This window comes from Anser brachyrhynchus, assembly GCF_964034855.1.
Source record: "Anser brachyrhynchus genome assembly, chromosome: 17".
NCBI classification, from domain to species: domain Eukaryota; kingdom Metazoa; phylum Chordata; class Aves; order Anseriformes; family Anatidae; genus Anser; species Anser brachyrhynchus.
In genome coordinates, this window is record NC_137710.1 from 11,581,634 (window position 1) to 11,603,884 (window position 22,251).

Below are 22,251 nucleotides of genomic sequence, written 5' to 3' on the forward strand. Positions count from 1 at the left end.
GCTCCTCAGTTAGCTACATCACACATCTGAGGATCACAGCAAACGAGCTAGAGAGCGTGGTGTTTAAATGCATGAACTGCAGAGGCCGTGGTGTAGGAATGTGAGATGGAGGTCACCCAAGTGGATTTCTGGACGAGAAGAGTATGCGAGGGGTGAGCTTTAGAAGGATAGAACATATTTTGAAAGTTAAGATTAGGGAAGGTTTGTAATTAAACACACAGGCATTAGCTGTGTTTTTGATCAGAAGTATTTAAAAGGTGCAATTTTATGTGCTAAAAAAAATCTTCACCCTAGACATGCTGTTTTAGCCATACTGGGTTGGCTTGTTTCCAGATATTTCTAATGAGTTCCATAAGAATAACAAAAATATAACAGTGGAACCATACCACAGTATTCTATGTAGAAGAAATAGAAAATAACTCTAGAATTGAGTAGAGACAATTGCCTTAAAAATATTCTATTTCTCCTAAACAAACCTTATTGTGTAAACCCAAAGAAAAGAATCTACAGCTTTTGAGTCAGTTTTAAGGGAGAAAGCAATACCCCTACCAAATGCCTGTCATTTTCTAAGAAACATTCACAACTTGCAGTGTAATTTTGGCTGGAAGGCACCTCTGGGGTTCAGCAAGTCCAGCCCCTGCACTCAAAGCACAGTTGGATAGAGCAGGTTGCTCAGGGTGGGCGACGTGCAGGCAGGCAGAACACCACCACCTCTCAGGGCAACCTGTTCTGGTGCCTGAATGCCCTCCGAATGCTCACTGACACGGTCTGCAGGGGTGCTGTTTCAGTGATTTCTCTTTCATTTGAGCTACCAAAAAGATCCTCAACGTAGGTGCATCCTAAGTATCTTTAGAACAACTAATTATATTGCAGCTAGCAAAAACATTATGGATTGGGTTATATTTGGGTTAATTGTCCTTGATTTCTGTGCCATCCTCACTTTGCCTATCTGTAGGCTCAGCTGCTGGTAGAGGTCTGTGCTCTTCAGAGCCAAGACGGCTCTTCCCACTTGAAAGACCAAAGCGTGGTAATGAGACACTTCTGTCAATGAACTGTAAGCTTGTGTTTAAAATAATTAAAAACCACCACAAACCTCGGTTTAATTAAATAATGTCAGTATTTTGGTTTGAATCTGTGCTAAACAAAAATTAGTGGTGACATAATTACTTTGAAGATAGATGCAATGACTAGCACATTTGGGTTTGTTATTTTTAAGCCTTAAAAAATGTGAAGAAAAATGAAGTCCTGAATAAATGAGGTATTCTAAACCAAAACACTGCATTGTCAAGGAGTTCGAATGCCAACAAGAACAGATGTTTTGGTAGGAGAGCATCCAAAGAGAAAAACAGTGCTTTTCCTGTGCTGTATCTCCACCTAGAAGGGGTCACAGCTTTGCACAGTGTTTGCAGCCAACACCTGTGTGATGGCAGCAAGGAGTGAGCGATGCACGAAATCCCTCTGGAAGTGGGAAATTCCTCTGGAAAAGGGAAATCCCTCCGGAGGTGGGACGCTGGTGGAAGTGGGACACTTCTGGATGTAGGACACCACTGGAAAAGGGAAATCCTTTTGGGAGCGGCACACCTCTGGATGTGGAACACTTCTGGATGTGGGAAATCCCTCTGGAAAAAGGAGATCCCTCTGGAGGTGGCACACCTCTGGAACACCCTTTAGTGCACTCTGAAACGCCGGTGTGAGGTGATGCAGGCACAGCTGCCCGCCTGCGCTGTGTCAGAGCCCCTTCGTACCCCAAAATCAGCCAGCACTTCGCTTCAGCCCCCGACACCCCTCCCCGCGCACCCCCACCGCCCCGCCCCTCCCCTCAGCGCCCCTCCACCATCATGGCGGCGGCCTGAGGGGAGCGGCGGGAGGGGGGGCGCGGACCAATCCCACCCGGCACCGGGCGCGCTGTGCGCATGCTCCGTGCGCGCTACTCCCCCCCCACCCTCCCCGCCCCGGCGGCGCGGCGCATGCGCAGCAGCGCGGCTGTCAGTTCCGGCCGCAGGTCGGGAAGTGGGCCCGGGCCCGCCGCCGCCCCCCCTCAGCTCCGGTTCCCCTCCCCCCCCGCCTCCCGCCCGCCGCCGCCCCCGGCCATGGCCCGGGACTACGACCACCTCTTCAAGCTGCTCATCATCGGCGACAGCGGTGAGGGCTCGGCCGGGCCCGCGCCCGGGGTTGGGCCGCCCCTTGGGGCCTTGGCGGGGGGGCGCGGCGGGGCCGTGAGGGGCCGTGAGGTGGCCCCGGGGGGCTGCCGGGGGCGGGGAGCGGCGCCGGGACCCCCCCGTGAGGGGACCGGGCTGAGGGGACCTGGAGCTGAGGCCTGAGGGGGGGGCGCGGCCCGGCTGGGCCTCGCCGGGGGGTGTGGTGAAGGGGGGGGGTGGGGTTAAAAAAAAGGGGGAAAAGGTAAAAACGGGGGGTGTGGGGAGAAGGGGCAGCGGGGGGGGCTGCTAGGGGGTGTGGGGGGCGAGGATGGGGATCTCGGGAGGTGGCTGGGGGGGAGGGGGGGTGGTGGCTGCGGGTCGGCCTCGTAGCGGCCGGGGGAGGCTGGGGGCAGGGGGCGGCTGGGGACAGGGGGCTGGGGGCTGGGCGCCCCCACATCGGGTAGGGCTGGGGGCTGGGTGCCCTGCTCCCCAGACTGGGCAGTGCTGGGCTCCCCCAAATCCAGCAGAGCTGGGGGCTGGGTGCCCCCACAAAGGGCAGAGCTGGGGGCTGGGCACCCCCAAATCCAGCAGAGCTGTGAGCTGGGCTCCCCGCTCCCCACATCACCTCTTAACCCTGCCCCAGCCTGGAGTGTCCCCTCTGCAGGTTGTCATTATTTTTTTTTTTTAATCCCCCCCAAGCTAGTGGCGGTGTGTGTTTTTAGTTGTGGTCTAGGTGTTTGCACCTAGGCCGGCTGTGGAGAAGGGGCAGGTACACAGCTTGCAAATAAATCTGGAATGCTCCTACAGCACTTTCAGAAACTTCTGGAGGGCTGGCATGAGAACTCAGCCTGGGTCTGCAGCTTAGCCTGGGTACGTGAGAAGCGGGACGGGGACGATTCCTACCCCAGTCCAGCTCTGCCTTGGTAACGCTCCAGCAGCTTACAGTTAAATTTCCATAAACTGGAGTAGATGGCATCCACCCTCATCTTTTCGTAGAGGTGTGGTCCATGAGGCAGCAGGTCCCAGCATGCAGCGAGGCATGGCTCTTGGGTGAAAGTGGAATGCTGCTCGATCTTGGCAGTTGTCACCTCCAGGAGCTTTTGCTGTATGTGAAGGTATTCCGTTCTATACTGCTGTGTGTCAGCAAGAAGAAATGGGCTGCTTAAAAGACAAGTCTGAAAGGAAGAGAGAGAATGGGACGAGAGCTTCAGAGCAGCTTAAAACCCTAGGCACTTCTGGGAGCCTGCGGATTATTAAAACCAAATGCTGCGTTCTGAGCAAAGCAGTAGCTCTGTTGCTTGCTGATGAGTTTCAAAACTGTTCAGGCAAGATAAACAGGATGGTGAAAACTCTTAGGGAGACTTCTCCTTGTTTTGAACAATTAAATTAATTTTTTCAGCCGAGTTGTGTTGAGCAACATCCCCACGCTGTTATCCAGCGAGAGGAGGAAAGCATTGTGAGAACTGTCTGCGGTTCTCTGTTGTTGTAATTAAATCTCACTATTTAGTTGGGGGTATTGATTTTCTTTTTTGTTTTTTTTGTTTTTGCTTACCCCACCAGGAAGGCTTTGTCCCTGCTTCCACAAAACAGCTTGCTTGCCTTGTTTATTGATGTTTAGAGAAGCCTTGCGATAGGAAGTGGACTGATAGGGGCTGGATGATTGTTTCATCTGCTTTCCCCGTATGCAAATACGTCCGAGGGCAGTAGGTTTGTGTGTTTTTAGAACAGGTCATCTCAAGAAGCTGCTGGTTATCTCCGCTGTGCCAAATGTTTAAAAATAATACAGATGATCTGTGCTTTGTACGTGCTGCTTCAATTTACTCCTGCTTTTTGAATTCCCCTCGCCGTTTGGCAAGATATGGGTTTAGAAACTGGAAGGGCACAGAAATTTGCTTTTAACTTTCATTTTGCCAAGTCAGTAGGCCTTCCTCGGTCTGTTTCGGTTTGCTGCCTGGAATGAGCCGAGAGCCCTGCTAGCCTTCTCGCTTCAGATCTTCAAATAACTCTGTGTAGGAAGTGGAGTATGATGAAGAGTCTGGTTTCTCTCGACTTGCACAGTGAGGGTCAGAGGCAGCGTGTGCTCGGTGACACCGCCGCCAGCTGGAGCGTGTTCCAGGGTTCAGGGGCTCCTCCTGGCGAGCAGCCAGCCGGGTGCTGAGGCCAGGACGGTGCTGGTGCGGTGGTGGTCGGCCTGACGGAGCCGGGGTCCTGTGCAGCCCGGGCAGTTTTGCTCTGCAGGGCAGCCTGAGGCCGGCTGGCTTCTTAAGCAAGTGCTGTGGTCTGACAGGTCTGCGGGCTCCAGCATCTGCTTGCTTTCTGTTAAGCTGGGGGCCAAGGCTGTTTGATCAAAAAGCAGAGTACCTGCTGAAAACAGTTCCTTTGTTTCCTTATTTTTAGCTGACTGGCATTGTGCATGGGTTTGCCTCTTGCTAAACGAACAGCGCTTTGTCCAGTTTTGGGAAGTGCTCTGCTGCCTTTTTTGAGCTCAGAGGTGTGTTCAGTATACGCACGCTGTAGCTTTGTGGTTTATTTCGTGGCTCTTTCTTTTCCCCTAATACTCAATGTGAAATGAGTCTGGCTTCTCTGAATGTTTGGTGACTTAACTCCTTGCAAGTGAGATGTGTTTTACGGGTATCATGCTGATTTTAGTGGGCGTTGGTTTATATTTTTGCTGGTAGCTGTCTTCAGATGCAGACGGCCAAGAACTATTGGAGGTCTATGTAGCCTTTACTTGTACCTTTAAGCATTCTTCTGTTAAGAAGAATTTGTAAGTTATACATCACCAAAATAAAGAGCTTAAATAACTTCTACCTGCAAAGATTTAATAGATAATCACCCTGGTGAACTTGAATTTCCTCTTCTTGCTGTAGCAGGTCGTTTTGTTTTTTTTTGGAGGGGGATGAGGTGGAGAGGAGAGGAGGGGACAGCAACAACAGAGATGTGATATAGAGATAACAACTGAGGCATTCTGATCCCCCAGTTCCCTCGGTTGGGTGTGCAGGAACGAGCTTCCTATGGTTTGTGTTCCAAGACCTGTGAGAAGTGCTTCCACGCAAGAGGGTGTGGCCTGGGTGCAAACAATCGATTAAGGAAAGCATGGATGCAGTGCTCCTCAAAGCACTTACATAAATAAACGAATAAATTTGTTTCACGGAACGTTCTGGCAGAAGGTACAGCTTCAGCAAGGTGTGTGTCCTTCCTGTTAGGTGTAGAGCAAGCCGATTTTGGATGCTTGAGAACAAACAGCTCCTCTGTTTGGTTTAGGTTTCGGTTAAACTGTGGCCATGATAACGTAAGCTTTGTAAAACCAAACCCTAGTCTGATTGTCTAAGTAGTCCAAATTCCACTGCGGTGCAGCACGGCGCAGATGAATGGGAGGTAGGCAGTGGTGCAAGCTGATGTGCAAGTGGAATTCAACGGGAAAGCTGAGAGCAGTGCTCTGAACACATCAGCAGGACGTACCCAGCTTTGCATTTAGTTCTTGCTGCCCCGAGACCTCTTAGAATGAGTCGCAGACTGCAGAAAATAGCTGGAGTTTGCTGAGGGCTTGAAAAGGAGGGGCCAAAAAAAAAAAAAGATGACAATCCTGTGTTGCTCCAGGAAGCATACCAAGTCCTGGAGTGACGGCAGTGTGCCACTGGGCACTTGATGAAATCTTCAGGAAGAGTACCGAGGTGACTGCTCGGGGTGGCTGGTACTGAGTTAGCAGCCGAGAAAGGTTCTGGTTAGAGTTACAGCATGCAGCGAGTGGCTAAGATACTGCTGTGTTTCCTGATATCCACGATGACTGTACTCAGAGATGTCTTTATTTGTCATAGGTGTGGGCAAGAGCAGTTTGCTGTTGCGCTTTGCAGATAATACCTTCTCAGGTGAGTATTTTGTTTACTTCTCTAAGTGAAACGGTCAAGGTCTGCTCCACTGCTCCTGGTTGGCAAGGAGTTCTTGCACAGCACTTACAAACTGGTAGCAGTACTAGGAAGGTGTTTCTGACTCTGCTTCCCTCAGTACGAGCCCCTCGAAGCCATCCTGTTGGATCTTCACTTACAACTGAGAGTACCACAGCGTTTAAATACTGACGTGGTTCCAGAAATAGCTTAGGTTCTTTAGCTTATGCTGTGCTCTGTGCAGACTCCCCATTAGCCCTTTGGGATTTGGGCTGATTGAATATTGTAGCTAAATCACTTACATTTGTGACATAACTAATTTATTGGGAGGAAACTCGCAGAACAGACTGTATTCAAAATAGGCGATTGCATTAGCATTTGAGGCAAAGCTTTGTCACAAAGCTTTCACATGTGGAATACTTGCGTAGTTACCGTCCATGTCTTAAGATACTTGAGCGCTTACCCTTGACCACAAGTGCAGTAGAAGAATAATTTTATTTTTCAGCAGTGTTTTAACTTTTAAGGATGGCGTGGGAGATGGGGCTTTATGGCTAGAAAAAAAAATATCTATTTGCTGCAGATAAAATATGCAGATCAACATAACCCCAGAGGGCATTTTAAAAGATGAGCAGATGGGAGAAAGTTGTCCCCCTGTCCAGCCTGAGAGCTACTGCCAAATGGGGTTTTGAGCCATGCAAAGTAAACAAGACGTAGGTTCTCACTTATCCACACTTTCCTTTCAGGCAGCTACATTACCACAATCGGAGTGGATTTTAAAATCCGGACGGTGGAGATCAATGGAGAGAAAGTGAAGCTACAGATCTGGGACACAGCTGGACAGGAGCGCTTCCGGACCATCACATCAACGTGAGGATAACTGGGCTTTGTGACGTATAGCTTTGTGAATGGATCTTGTAGTTTAGATATTTTAATGGCGCAGTTAATTAGCTAACGATAGCTGTGCTGTCTGTGTAGTGGGACTTCTCTCAGCTGACTGAGAACAGACAGGGGTGGTGTTACTGCCGTTAAGTTTGAAGCTGGGACTTCAGATCCCCTCAGTCTTCTGTGCATTTCCATGCTGGCTTTGTCTTATTACTCTGTTTCTAGTTTCCAAAATGGAGTTATTTCACTCTTTTGCATATACTAGAAAACTTATCTTGAGAACCTGCCCAGGAAGATCATCATCTGATCGGATGTACGGCAGGAGCGCAGGCACAAGCCCTTTGTCTGTGTTGTATAGCTAACGAGTAGCTCTAAGAAAAGGTCTAAGAATAGGGTAACCGCCGGTTAGTTTTCTTTTAGGACAGAGGTATTTAAAGGCCATCTTTGTGTTGAATTCTGGTGAAGCAGACACCCACACAAAGTTAACCTTTTCCTTGGTCCGAGTTCAGTTTCATGCTCATTGTCCTTTTGAACAGTGTGTGCGCAGCTTTTCCTGTTCCTGAAGAAACCACACCCAGAGCTACTGCGATGGGAACTAAGAATAAAATGTGCTTGTAAACCAAGTGCAGTAAATGCTGGAGTGCTCAACGTGGCACTAGGGGAGTAAGAAGAAATATACTAGGAAAATAGAGCTTTAATACACAAAGGAAATAAAAGAATAATAAAGAAAAGAGTTCGTGTAAGATCCAGGTGTTTCACTTGGTCTTGTATGACTGACTTCTCTTCTGGCTCCAGTTTGAGAGGAGAGTCATTTTCAGCTGATATATCGATTAAATTACTCAGACACGAAAACAGTGGGACTGGTTGCATCCGTGTTGTGCCTGAACAGCCAGAAATGGCAGAATCGAACCTGTGCCCCGCCCCTTTCCTCTGCCCTTCGAGACGGATGTTACTGGATTACTTCCATTGTTTCCGAAGTGTTTGGCTTGAAAAAGCTCCGTTGCCTCTCGTAGGGTTCCTGTGCGTGACATCACTTCTTGTTGGAGCGCGGCAGCCAGCTTCAGGCAGGAAGCGGCGAGGGGGAGGCAGCAGCGCAGCGCCACAGCGCGTATCAGCTGTGCGGACGGGCGAGTCCGGGTGCCCCAATTAGTGCTGAGTCAGCAGCGGCCCTTCCTGTTTGCAGATTCCCTGACACAACTCGGAGCTGCGTTAATGAGCGTTGGTTCGTGGGGCTGAGGGGCTGATGCCAGCTAGTTTAAAAAGCCCTGGTATCTGCCGCTGAATGGGGAATACCAGGAAAAGAGGCTTCCTTTTGTGAGCAGGAATAGCTGCAGGTCAGACTTTGCGTGGTGTTTTACGGAATTTTTTTCTTCAATTACAGTAGCAAATGGAGAAGCTGAAGTGATTGGAGGCATTTGTGCCATGACCTGTTTGAACTCTGTTGTTCCTCTCTTTTGCGTGGCTTTCTAGCATAGCGAGTACAAACCTTGTGCTCTTGGGGAAGCGAAGGCCCCGATTTTCCTGCCTTAATACTGGGAAAGCAGCTACAGAATCTTGCATGGCTGGGGAAAAAAAGAAGAGTTGAATTTTGTGCAGCTTCGAGCAAAGAAGTGCCAGTGCCTGAGTGCGTTTGACCTGTTGAGGAAAACACCCTGTGAATGCTGATGGCGTTGGGGGCTTCCCCTGTTGCTAGGTGGGCTGGCTGTGCCTGTCCAGCATTCCCTGCTGCTTTTCCAAAGGCACCCTTGACCTGGACGTACCACCTGTGAAAACAATAGGTAAACAAGGTTCTGGTTTTGGAAAGGGTTTTGTCTCCTGTTGTTTGGCAAAGGAATGCAGTAGCTGGTTCGCCTGGAACCAAGGAAGCCTCAAACTGAGGTACGATGTTAGTATTTGTGAAAGGGCTCGGCTGACTGCGTCGTGGGTGGAGTGGAGTGTGGGTGCACGGTCAGCAGAGGGATGTGGAGTCTTTGTTACAGTGACCACTTAGATTGAGGTTAAGAACATAAGAAGGTGTTACTGCAGTGATATTTTAGGGCAGGAAGTCCCTCCTCAGTTAAAGGTAGAGTTGAGATTCATGTTGAGCCAAGCCTGGCAAGCCAGCCTGAAATTGGAGCCCACCTGGAAATAATATAACAGGTTGGAAGCGCTGCAGCATAAACCTGGGATTGCAAAATGGCTGAGGTGGAAGGAAGTTAACAGTAAAACATTGGGAAACATTAAAAAGTTATACTGTTTTGATTGTACTTTACCGCAGGTACAGAACTGAAGAACAAAATAAAACTTAAGGAGGAGAAATCAGTTTGATCAGGAACATTCTACAGGAACTCAGGAATGTCAAACCAGATTAGATTTGTGGACTGAGGAGCATAAAAGCAGCTGTTTTTACTGTCCACTAGATGTGGAAATACTGGGATAACTGGTACCTAGTGGGAGGAGAGGCTAAGTTGTAGTAATTTGGTTGGCATGGAACATCATCCGAACTCCAATTTGATTTCAATTCACTGAAGAGGTAGCAAGCCAGAATTCAGCTGTGTTAACAGAAATACTTGAGCTGTATGAACAGGCAGTTCCTGTACTTGATTTGCTGGTGTATGTAAGGACTCCTCTATCCTGATTCAGGACTGTGGGTTTAGGGTTTAAGCTTTAGGTAATAGTTGTCAGATGTTAGCTCAGGATGAACAGTAAAAGCAGAGGAACTTCCTTCCATGCATTTATACGGAATGGCATGCTCAAGAGAGGGATAAGCATTCGGAGAGGATGGAATTGCTCTGTGTTGTAAACCAGATATGATGGTCAAAAGACTAGTCAAACAGACCTCTGGCTATACAACAGATGTCTTTTTTCAGGTGCCTTGGAAGCACAAGTATGAAAATAGATTATTAGAATTCTTTGGAATCGGTTAGAATTCTAGAGGAATGAAAAACAAGGCAACGTGCTACAAACAAGTGAAGTGTTAACAAAGATGCTAGATTAAACCAGTGACCTATCTTTCAAGTTGGTCTGTCACTGTTTTTTTTTCCCCTGGAAAAAAGAACTTATGTTCCATACTGGACTGATGCCATCAATGGGACCCATCTTCTAGATCCTGCTTAGCTGCCTTCAGACTTGGTGATCTTCTTATTTTGGGAAGCATTTACTAGGGGAAATCTGAGAACTTTCTCACTGGTATCTTGTAGGAAATGCAACAATGGAAGGCAAAATGTTCCCTTCTGCTCAGAAAGGTAGCCTTCAGAGATCAGGGGATGCGGGTGGCTGAAGGATGTGTTCTGTTTGGTTGGCTAGTTCTGAAGATTTTCTGTTTTAAGACTGCGGTATTAGTGGGTAACGTTTTCAAGGGAGTTTTTAATATTTCTTTAGGTAAAACAAGTCACTTGGCTACTTCTGTACTAATTTCAACTTAACTGATATCATTCTGAAGCCTTTCCCACACCAAAGCTAAAGTTAAAGCCTGGGTGACTTTTCCAACCATATGGAGGATCGTTGCCTGCTACCAAGCATCCAAAGGCATACGCGTGTGGAAATAGCTTAGATCTGGTTGTCTTTCATCTCAATGGGATACTTGGGCACTCTGAAGATGAGTAACTCTTCTGTAGCTTCTTGTTTGCTGTGGTTTTTTAACGTTTATCAGTGGGAGCAGTAGCAGGTAGTGACTGTTGAGGTTTGTAGGGTAGATGGCAGACCTCCCTGACAGAGGACAGCCAGCATCAGTCGTTTAGTTCTTGAATGGGAGGGCGAGTTTGAGAACTTCATTCCTCTTCTGCTCTGATTCTTATGGTATCCATCTTCCATGAAATGTGGATGGGAAGAAGCTAGAGCTTCTTTCTCTAGTGTCAAAGCCTCAGCTACCTCTTGGTTGCCAAAAGCATAAAACTTACACCTACCTCTCCTTGAATGCCACAAGCCCCATCTGTTCTCTGCTCGCCAAAGCCTACATTCCTATAAAAGCAACTCTGCACGGTATCAGTCTGAAATTTGAAGCGCTGATCAGGATAAACCAGATTTTGGTCTTTTAGTACTGTCCTGCACTTGAGGTTACAAAATCTTTGCTGTACTTGTTAAGGCTAAAATGTTATCTAGGACATAAGTCTGTACCTAACAAATGTGAGAAAACAGCACGGCTAGCTTTTTTTGTTCAAAGTGTGTTTTAGGAGGCTAAAGAGTTAGAGAATAAAAGGTAGTCGGTCTTATCTCTCAGACTGCTAAAAGGTAATGTCAGCCAATGGAGAAAATGACATTTTAGTGGAGATGAGGGGTTGGCAACCTTTCTAGAATGGTGTGCCAGACAATTTTCCCTTCCAAAAATAGAAGCAGTGTGTGCTGGTAGGAGCTCCGCAGGAGTCAGGGGTTGCTGTCTTGCACAAAGGAAGATATTTCTGATGCGCTGGTTGGCAATATTACTGCTTTGTGGCAGGAGCTCCCAGCTCCCGCAGAGCTTTGAATGCCATAGCGGTGTGCGCTGCGTGCTCCAGCCCACAGTCCTTATCTCTAGGAGCAAATGGCAGCGTGTCGGGAGGGGGACCTGTATGTGCAGGGCGCGTTATCCTACTCCCCGACATCATTTGCTGTTGCTTAGAAGAAAACCGGGATGCGTGGGCAAGGTATGAGCTGCAGGATGCTCCAGTGGGTCCTCTGATGACGGGTATGGTTTTATGGGGAGCACGGCAGAGCGAAGCAGCTCTGCGTTGGTGTAACTGAACCAAGGCTTGTCTCCAAAGGATGAATCTTGTTGCAAATGTAATGCTCAGTGTTAGGGAGGAAGTGGTAGGTCAGCCTGAGGGTTGCTGAATTAAAGGACTATTAAGTGATACAGGAGGGTCATAAAACAAGTATTCATCAAAAACTGCAGTATGTGCTGCTGTCAGGAGAAGATTTTGCAATGTATGGATTCAGGTTGCGGAATATTTTTTCCTTTAAAGGGTCTAAGTTGTAAAGTAAAATTGAGCTTGTAACTAGGTAAAGCACAAATGCAGTGCTGTAGCAAGTTTTAAAGTGTTAAAGGAGCTGATTGAGAAAGGATTAGAATATCTGACAGTGCCGGGTTTCTTACTGACTGAGAATAAAAAATAATTCTCACCTGAGTTAGTTCTTGCCAAGGCAAGTGGATGTACAAGCAAAAATTACTGGTAAAGCATAGCATGGAAGAAGTATTTGGCTATCTTCTGAAAGCACCCAGGTGAGCAAGTGAAGTGGGCTCTCCTGCTGCTGTAGAGTATGTGTTGTATCACAGAGAAGCATTGATCTGCAGTGACGATCACTACAAAGCCGTTGTGAGAGGAAAGGGCTAGGAGGAGATGCGTGCGCTCGCCAGAGACGGGCATGTATCACATCCGAGTCTTTCTTGATGGTTTGTAAAGGCAGCTGCCTTCTGTTAAAGGAGGGATGGTGACGCCAAAGGTGAGGAAGAGACAGCGACTTACTCAACTGCATCAATAGCAGAAGTGAGATGAGACTGAGGTCTTCTAAGAAGTAGCGCATTTGATTAGATTAAATGGTTTTGAATTTCCAACTCGTGTTCGCTGAGTTGGAATAAACTATCAGAGAACCAGGGTGGTCACAGCACGTGTCTAAAGGGCAGCCGAAGGGGGCTGCAAGAGGTACTCATGGTGTGGGATCTAGCTCCAGAAATCTGTCACAATTTAAGGGAAGTTCCTCAGGTTTGGTATGCTGAATTCTTGCATTTGTGTTAATAACAGACCTTAATATTAATCATAAAATTATAGTGATCTTAATATTGGTCATAAGAAAGAGGAGGTAGTGAACGGGGGGAAAAAAAATAAAGCTACTCAAAGTACAAGAACTGGCTGCTGGTGAAGGCCTTGCTGTCAGCTGTTTATATTATTATTTTTTTTTGGGTCAAAGCTGCCTAATTTGCAGCAGAGAAAATACCTGGTAGCCCTGTGAATGTGGCTGAAAACTGAGGAGGTGGAGCTTGCTATATTTATGTAGCATTCTTGTTGTGCCCATACTGCCTGCCTTCAGTAGCTTCGTGCATGTGATGATGTTGGAATTTGAATTCAGCTTTTTTCTTGAATATCAGATTAGTTTCTCTCTTAAAGGTGGTGATTGTCCAAGACTAATGGGAATAAACTGAAGCAAAGCTTATTTTTAATGGCTAAAGGTAGCAGAACGCACTGAGTGTGCATATGGAGTAGATCTGTTGAGTAGGAAGGTGTGATCAGAGCGCAGTCGTTCAACAGGACAGAAATTTTTGTGAGCTCTAGAGAACTGTGACTGAGGGTTGAGTATATTTGGAGATCTGCTGTGAAATTTTAGTCTGTAAGTAAACTTCCATAGATAAGGGAACTGCTGCAAAGACTCGATGTGGCTTGTGCAGTGGTAAGGTCCACAACACAGCGGTGCTGAGGGCTTTTTCGGGGCACCACCACCTTGTGCTCACGTTGCTGGAAGACGTTACTCATCTTTGAGGGTTTTGGCAGCCTGAACAAGGAAGACAGCAACAGTCTTTGGACTTGGAAACCTCCTTGCATGGGTTAAGTGAGCAGGGAACTCTGTAGGTGTAGAGGAGCAGCTTGTGACCTAAATGCTATAGAAGAATTAAATGACTCCCATCGGAAAGAAAATGGAGGCACCTGATTGCCTTAACTTGGGGATCGCTGTGAATCTTGTGGAAGCTGAGTGCAAGAGAAAGAGCTGGGAAAGTGAGGCATAACTTGAGTTAACATTTGTTGTCTTGTCCTGCTCCGTAGGTATTACAGAGGAACGCATGGGGTCATTGTTGTCTATGATGTAACCAGTGCAGAATCTTTTGTGAATGTAAAACGGTGGTTGCATGAAATTAATCAAAATTGTGATGATGTCTGCCGGATACTAGGTAAGTTATTGACCAGAGCTTTAGAGCATCTTATTTAGCAGGCTGACTTACTGAAGTACTGTACTGACTTTTTTCTTCCCTTTTCTAGTGGGGAATAAAAACGATGACCCGGAACGAAAAGTGGTAGAAACAGAAGATGCCTATAAATTTGCTGGGCAGATGGAGATCCAATTGTTTGAGACCAGCGCCAAAGAAAATATTAATGTGGAAGAGGTAATATAATATGCAGAACAGAGTATGTATAGAACTATTTGGAGATAATGGTTTGAGGGGAAAAAATAAGAATTACATTATTCTTGCTGAGGAAGAAGGATACTTCATTGCAGATTGCATGTGAGAAGGTAAAATGACAAGAGGCTTCCAACCACCTTTGGTTGTGGTGAAGTGAGATAAAGGAGGCCTCATTGCATTTCCCTAGCTTTTCAGGGCTAACCCATCAGGCATGTTCTCAGGAAAGGCTCCTCGCTGAGCAGGATGCTCGTAGGAGGTAGAACTGCTCAGTCTTCACTACAGGCCTCAGCTGCCAAACTGACCTCTTTGGGAAAGGGGATTAAGGCATCACTGATTTAGCTTGGAAGCATCTTTGGAGGATGCCAGGTTTGAACTTGGCCCATAGTGGGTTGGGGAAGTGTACTGAACTGTTACTGAAATATCAAGAAGAGTGGATGCTGTTCTTTTAAAGCAGCTCCCTAATGGCTAGCCGTAGTTCTTTGGGTGGTCTGATCTCGCTTGTTTCTCTTGCAGATGTTTAATTGCATTACAGAGCTAGTTCTGCGAGCAAAGAAAGAAAACTTAGCAAAGCAGCAACAGCAGCAACAGAATGATGTGGTGAAGCTAACGAAGAACAGTAAAAGGAAGAAGCGGTGCTGCTAATGCCCTTTCCCTGCTGCAGAGACTCTGCTCTGACAGATCAGCCCCTCCAGCTAGACTCGGGCAATTCCACTGGGGCAGGCTTTGGGAGGACTTTCTCAGTTTTGTGCCGTTATTTAAAGATTATTTTCTCTCCATGTTTTCTATCAAGAGGCGCTGGCACCTTACCACTTCAGTGCCAAGAAGGTATCGGATGGAATCTTGCCCCCCTCTCCTCCCCTGCTCATTCCAGTGCGCCTTGTAGACAAGAAAGGACGTTGCCTACCAAGTGGACTAATTAACCCAAGAGTTTGTATATAATGTATATTGCTTTAACCAGCCTCGCCTCCCTGTTGTCGCTTTGGCTTATGCCTTCTTAATGTCAACCAATCATGGACTGCAGAGTTCACCTTTTTAAAGAAGTAGTACAAAGTTCTTAATTCGAGTCGGCCCCAGGCTGGCAGGAACTGCTTCCAGGGGCCTCTGGCTTCATTTCTGTTGGGCTCCAGGCTGGCAACTGGTGCCCCTGGGGCCTGTGGCTTCACTTTGAGTTCCAGGCTTTTACTGGGGCTCAGGCTTTGTTTTTCTAGGTACCAGGATCGCAGGTGTTGCTGCTGGAGCCTGGGGTTTCACTTCACCAGCCCCTGGGCCGGCAGCTGGTGCTGCTGCTGGGGCCTTGAATTTCAGTTTGCCATGGTCCAGGTTTGTGGCTGCATCCTTGGGTTTCACCTTTTTGTGCTGCAGCCCAGCCGTACCTGTGCTCTCCTTCAGTTTGTATCAAGATACTGAAAAACAAACCAACCTGCAGAAGTGGGATTTATTTGGATAAAACTTTTTTTTTAAGGCAAAATTAAACTCCTTTGACCTCTGCTTTTGGTTCTGCCACAGTCCTAAGTGAGGGTCCATTTCATTTGAGAACAAAAACCTTGTGATTCTGCCAAAAAACACAATACCCCTTCTCCTCATTGCCCTGTCAACGAACGAGATCTGAACTTGAATGTGAATTTTGGTGGCAAAGCTGTTTTTGAGAAAAGGTATGAAAATAAATCCAGCTGTTCTAGATTGGTGTCTGAATATGGAAACTGCTGCAGGATCATTCCCAGGATTCTTCTAGTAGAAAGGAGGACCGCTGTTTAATGTGAGGAAATGGAAAGCTTGCTTGCTTGGGTTATGTGGTGGTGGAGAATCACCCCTGGAAACAAACTGGTCTTGCTGTGCTCAGTAATATTTTCCTGGTCCTTGTTGGCTTCTCTGGGAAAATGAGGGCTCAGTTCATCGGCTTGGATAGGTATAGGTAAAGGTGGAGAGAGTATGTGTGTGTAACTAAGATATCAAATGTCTGGGCTGAATGTACATGCTCAGCACCTGAATAATTGCCGAAATAATAATTAAACAAAATCTTTAAAATGACTAAAAGGCATGGAGGATATGACTTCCTTTAAGACCTTGAAGATGGACGTACTCAATTTGTCAGTGTGAGGCCCTATGGAATTGCTGGCCTTGGTTTGGTAGGATGTGATTCACCAATGCCCATGAGCCCTCCTCTCTCCCTTCCTCTGCCTTGCCCCAGGAGAGGCTAAAATTTAGTCACTTATTTTGCCTACATTCTTTTTTAGCTTTTACGGGTTGTGGTAAGAGTCCTAATCATACAATCACATCACAATCACTTTAAGGACCTTTTTTTTAAAAAAAAATGAAAATGATGAATGTGTAACACGTTTTTAATCAGTTCAGGTGCTGGGAGTACATTTCCAGCTGCCTTCACCCATCTGTTTCCTTCACATATCTTTCATTGGTAACCCAAGAATAAGATTGAGCTGGGATGCTAGCGTGAGCTCTGGTATTTGTAAGACTTGAGCGGCTATGGAAAGTGGCAGCTTAAGTTGCACCAGGTGTCCATCCTGTCTGCTTTCTGATGTTGAATGTGGTGTATGCACAGGGAAGGAGCTCTGTCAGTCCTCAAAGCCTTCCTGTTGAAATGGAGCTGTCCTGTGACAGTTACCACTTCCAGATTAAAGGGCCCAACTGCATTACTTTGGGACCCTTGTGGTAGCGAGTCTGCAGGTCTAGGAGGGAGCAACTTCGTACAGGCAGAAAAAGTACAGAAAATGTCTGAATTTACTGGAATTGATGCAATAAAATGAGGAAATGGTGCACCCAAGCCTGGAGTGTTCTCTTATGTGGAAAGATTGGTCCTCTTTGAGTCCAGGTCTTTGTGGCCACAATTTGAACTCTGCCAAGCCAGGTGTCCAGCCTCCTGGCTTGAAGTGGGATTTTTTTTTCTAGTGCTGGCTGTAGAGGAGCAGTTATATCTGCTCTTGCCACTGACTATTCAATTGGAAGGGGTGGGGACTGCATCTCTAGTGGTGTGCTGATGTGAAGTTTCCTAAATGTCGAGCAATGGAATGTCTAACTGGTTTGCTAGGATTATTTCTGTAATGAAAGTTTCTAATTATGCTTTTTAAATAATTTTAAAAAACTAAAAATAAAGGTTACAAGCTGCCAAATCTTTTTCGAGGCTCTGTTTCCTCTGCAGTCCAGCATCTGGAGGTGGAGGGTGGCAAGCCAGGGATGAGCCTTCTGCTGTACGTGGAGGGTTTTTCTTTCTGGCAGGGGGTATTGGCAAAACAAAAATTCATGCTTTCAAATCCTTGGTTGCTATTGTAGTTTTAAATGTGAATCAAAGTGTAGATTGGAACTGTTACCCTTATTTCTGTGTGAGAGGTGCTAAATGATTTTGCTAGAATCTTTGTTCTACAGAAAGTGTTGAGAGAGCTTGAAAGCATTTCATCCAAGGCAGCAGGGGTCAGACCCCATGTGTAAAAAGCATCTGGAGTCTCTCCTTGCTTTCACAGGGGTTTCTGAACATTTGTGTTTCTGTACAGGAGCTATGCAACTATCACCATGTGCTTGCTGCCAGTTTATCGCTCCCTGCGCTTGGCACAGAAGCAGGCTACTGAAGGCAGGTCCTTGCTTCTCGAGAAGCGTGATGAAAATTTGCTGTGGAAAGATGCCTCTTCTGCCTGCGCTGTCCTGCTGCGACCGTGCAGACAGGGGAATCCTCAGAACACAGATGGTCAAACCCCAACTGGGGCAAGCTGGGTGCATTTCATTGTCGCTTGTGTTTTGTCTGAACCCGTTAAGTTTGAATATCCCTCCAGATAAAGGCCAGTGATACAAATGGCTGGATGGTGGTGAAGACTTTGAGCTTGCCTTTCTATTTTCCTGTGCAGCAGCAGATGTGCTTCAAATGTTCTTTCTCCAGGACCGTTCTCTTCTGAACGTGTGCACGTTCTTTATGTGGGTGAATTTCTTTGGGTGATGAGGTACTAAGGCTGCTGCTAGGTGTTAAGATGATGGTTCAAGAAGTGACTTTGTTCTGCAGCTAGGTAGGATAAGCAGTGACTTGAGCTGAGACGGTATCGTATAAATGATCTGTTTTATTCTGAAGAGAACTATTTACAAAAGAAGTAGAGCATTGTTTTTACTAAAAATATGCCTTTATAGATTTTTATAATATGTATCTTATAAAAACCATACATTTATTTACATTACTGCTACATACAAAAATTACAGCACTGTGGTTTATGTACATATCTATAGATACATTCTTTCCGCTTGTCCCTGCTGTGTGCTTTTTCCCTTTCAATCAAGGGAATTGTTCCTGCAGCACCCAGACGCTTCCTTTCTTGGCTTTTGGTTAAAACAATCTTGCTTTTTATAGCCGAGTGGGGAGTAGAGAGTTTGCCTGCTGCAGAGGCATATCTGGAATTTACCATCCTAAGTAGGACAAGTGCATACAGCTATAAAGTCCTTGTGCATGCAGCACTGCCTGTAACCTCACTTCTCACTGCTCTGTGCAAAATTATTCTGTTGTCGTTAATTGATCTAGCATCCATCTTGATGGCAAGTTGCTGATCTAAGTTTATATTAAGATAAAGTGCTAGTGACTTGCCTTTCATTTGCATGTACATGTTTCTTGTTTACCATTGCTTCCCTTGCAGTTTGCTAAAGGGAGATTCATCCCCTTTCCCTTATGCTAGCATAGTCAATGCTTGCCCAGCCACCTGTTACTTAACTGTGGGAAAGTTCTTTGTAACCCTAATCTCAGCAGGCATCTTCTCTCTGTGCAACAGGGACTGTGCAGCACGACTGGTTTATTAACCATTATCTCAAAAGTAAGGGTGAGTGCTGTGTTTGAAGCTGCTTATCCCACTCTTAAAATCTACTTCGGGATCCTGAGTACCTGCTGGATTAATGCGCTCCCTCCATCTCATTCACTGGAGCTGATGTTTCCTTTTTGTCATGTGTCTTAGAAGTATCAAGTATCACAAGTGGAGTGAGTGACTCCTAACCCAACACTGCAAGGACAATTCCAGGTTTCTGGCCATTACAGAATGGGGGTGAGTGTTTTAACAACAGTTCAAGGTGAAATAGACGGGACCTTGTTAAAACATGACATGACAAATGAGAACACGAAGGACTGCACTGATGAAGTTTTTAAAAAACAAAACAAAACCTAGCTGCTATGTTAAGGCAGTTTCTGTTCCTATTGAGTAGCAGCTCAGCACAAGGAGGTCTCCTTTGGTCTGTTGTCCAGTTCATTAAAACCCAATTTTCTTGTATTTCTGGGTTTAGTAGTGCAACTAAGTCTTTCGGATTAAGGGGTTAGTTTTAAGAAAGCACATCCAACTGGCACGTTGGAACATTCTGACTTTCTTCTTGCAATCTCTTCCATCACTGTTATTAAATAAATAAAATTTCAATGGGATTAAATAGGTTCCTCCTTAAATGAAGAGATGTGCTGTGCATTTCAATTGCCTACTCCTGCAACCGAATGAGTCACTTTCCTCTCAACAAACATGTAGCAGAAGGCACCTTTCTTCATCTCATTACTGCATCTTCATTGGATAACTTAAGGCCCTTGCCTTAGGATTGCATACATACACACAGACAGACGTCCTCACAAGGACAGAGTCCCACACAGCTGCTGGGTTTGTGGTTTGAAGAGCTGTTGGGGCCCAGGAGATGACAGCTGACAGCAGAATAAAAGAGCTGTGAAGACCAAGATGTTCACATGGCTCTCCCAAAAATACGCAGTGTCATTTCCACAGAAACACTGGATGACAACTGTTCACAGGTATCGCTGGCATCCATCAGTCCACGCCTAATTCTGCAGGTATCAGTTTGTCAATGCCAATGAGCATAACTGAGTCCTGACAGCAGGAGATGCTGAGCACATGCCTCGTGTCTCTGCCCTGTTAAGAGTCACAGCCTAGGTACGATGGGACGATGAGGGTTCGCCATCCTGAGAGCACGCTTGGCACTGCGCTAAGCCCCTTTCCTTCACTTGCACAAGTGGATACAAGCAGGCACTCAGTGGAAGAGAGACAAAAGATTTCATTTTCTTTCCTGCTAGTGAGGCTACAGACTCTCTAAGCATCAGACAACGTTGGTGGTGCTTTACCTAAGAATTTCCTGGAGTAGGTTCTAGAATCCAGGCTTCATTGCTTTCAGGTAAATGTGTTTTACCACTCAGGTTTTTATCATCATTCTCAATCCCAAAGAGTACTCTGCTCCTTGCAGAATGGCCCAGTGGCAGCTTCATACTAATAAGGAAAAATGGGAACGCACAAATCTTTGTAGGCAGAAAGGATATTTGTACTGAGGTATTATGTATGCCCTATGCACTAGGTAAGTTAAATAGTTTCAAAAACAACCCACCAAGCTCTTACCTGCTTCTTAGAAGGAGGTGTTCAATACCTAATTCTAGCAGAAAGCCTGTGACGGTAAATACTGAGCAGAGATGAGCAGCTTCCTGTAGGATGGTGTTTTAGCACCTAAGTTGCTGAGCAGGGCAGAGCTGAATGTGTACGTCGTTCCACCTCCTGTGGGACAGCGTAGGGGGCAGCCTCCTCAAAGCAACGGGGAAACAAATCGGGGGCTGTGGGTATTGTGAGCTGGGAGAACGTGTGAAAATTGCATAACAGCAGCAGGACATCTCTGAACGTGGCCTGGTGTAACTCACTGTTTTATGAAGGTAGACTGTGTTAAAGGGAAGAGCTGTAAGGTGCCCGTCCAGTGCGTAGGGAAACGTATTGCAGGATTTCCAGCACCACTGTGTGCATACACCAAATAAGCTTTTTTTTTTTCCTTCTCACTGATCAAGTCTTGGTTACAGCAAAGCAGGCTCTGATCATCTTCAGTTAAAAGGAGATTTGGCAACCTGCTTGCCGAAGGGTTGAGTAGTAAACGACCCACAGGAAGAACAAATGCTGTCCATTTACATCAGGCCATAGCTAATAGTACCGTGTGGGGGCAAAGAGCAAGCTACAGGATCTCTAGAGCTTTGTAGGTGCCCTAATTGCCTGTGGTTTAGTGAAGGTAGGTGTGTGCATGATTTCTAAGGATCATGTCTGCCAACCCAGCATTGGTAGGTCATAGATTTCATTACGGGTAGGCTCTCGATGAGTTCTTTTTTGGGGGGTGGGGTGGCTATCCAGTTAAAATAACAGGTTTCTTAGTTTGGGAGGGGTACATGGCTTTGGGGAAAGGCGTGTGACTTGAAGTTCCACAGCTACCTTTGCCATCAGTGGGACAGCAGGTGCCCCAGAACTGAACATCCATAATATTACTCAGTTTGTAGTCTGTTGTAGATGGTCAATCTTCTGGGGAGAAATCCTTAATATTTTTGTGCAACTGCAGACTCTGCAACTCTTCTCTCTGTAACGGGAGGGAGCTGTAGAAGACGGTAACATCAGCAAGCTTACAACTGCCCTGATCTGCAAGGAGCCTGGCTTCCCAGTGAGGGGTGAGGAGCTACGTAGAGCCACAGTGGGGGGACAGTGCACAGGCAGGATGTGCAGTGAGGGTTCGTCTTCCGCTGTAGGGAAAGCTTCACTTGTCAAAATATGGCAATGCTGGGGCTAGAGCAACTCCAGTCTCAGCAGGATGGATGGAAGGATATCACAGCTGCCAGGCCTGGAGGGCGGTATAACGAACTCCTCTCTCCTCTTGCGTTCAGCTCTCTTCTCCCCCCTGCACTCACTGTGATGGCAGTTCCCACTCTCCTGCTCTGCTTTGTCTTGGGGCTGCTTATTTCCTTCTCCAGCATGAGAATGCTTTTAAGACAATCGGATTATTCTTCACAGCAGAAACTAAACTGTCTCAAAGCGCCTAAAATATACCCTGAAGTTCACCACTTCGCTTAAAGAATAAGAAAAGTTGCTTTCAATTAGTAGCACATTGTCAATTTGCAAATCTCCAATTCATGTAAACATTTGGTTCAGACCAGGTGCGGTGTTAATAGTGCAGAGTCTCAAGGGTTAACTCCTTTGCCCCCTTTTTTTTCCTAGTGGATCAGTTGGGTCCATCAGCAAATGGGGCAGCTGCCCCCCTCCCCATCTTGAAGCAGGAATTGGTGGAGAGGTTTCTCTTTTTCAAATTAATTTTTCTTGAAAAAAGAAAAAAGACGGTTCCCTTCTGCCCCGACGGGCTCGTCCCCCTGCGGCTCCGGCCTGAACACGGGGGAGGGTCTGGCACTCCGCTTCGCGCCGTAGCCACTGGAGAAGGAATAAGCAAGCTGGCTCCATTCCTTCGGGTGTTTGTCCATCAGCTGCTGGTCAATGACCCTGTGCATGTCATCCTGTGGCGGAGGGAGAGG

General features: G+C 46.6%; 2 protein-coding genes across 4 annotated transcripts in view; one reads left to right on the forward strand and one right to left on the reverse strand.

Moving 5' to 3' along the window:
- Nucleotides 1-1,957: 1,957 nt before the first annotated feature.
- Nucleotides 1,958-17,095, forward strand: RAB35 (RAB35, member RAS oncogene family). The gene is made up of 6 exons (XM_080559166.1): nucleotides 1,958-2,142; nucleotides 5,957-6,007; nucleotides 6,766-6,889; nucleotides 13,615-13,739; nucleotides 13,828-13,952; nucleotides 14,484-17,095. The coding sequence occupies exons 1-6, from the start codon at nucleotides 1,968-1,970 to the stop codon at nucleotides 14,610-14,612; spliced, it is 729 nt and encodes a 242-aa protein (XP_080415292.1). The 5' UTR covers nucleotides 1,958-1,967; the 3' UTR covers nucleotides 14,613-17,095.
- Nucleotides 16,330-22,251, reverse strand: part of BICDL1 (BICD family like cargo adaptor 1) — a 54,294-nt gene continuing 48,372 nt past the window's right edge. Inside the window, exons 10-11 of one of the 3 annotated variants that reach the window (XR_013940303.1) lie at nucleotides 20,324-22,233; nucleotides 16,330-20,197 (exon numbers count right to left, since the gene is read on the reverse strand). Coding sequence is in view for 1 of the 3 variants with exons in the window: in XM_080559140.1 (XP_080415266.1) it covers nucleotides 22,033-22,233 (201 nt within the window). In the remaining 2 variants the exon portion in view is untranslated. Of the gene's footprint in view, nucleotides 22,234-22,251 lie in introns of all 3 variants that reach the window. The other 2 variants (XM_080559140.1, XR_013940304.1) reach the window with 2 other exon arrangements.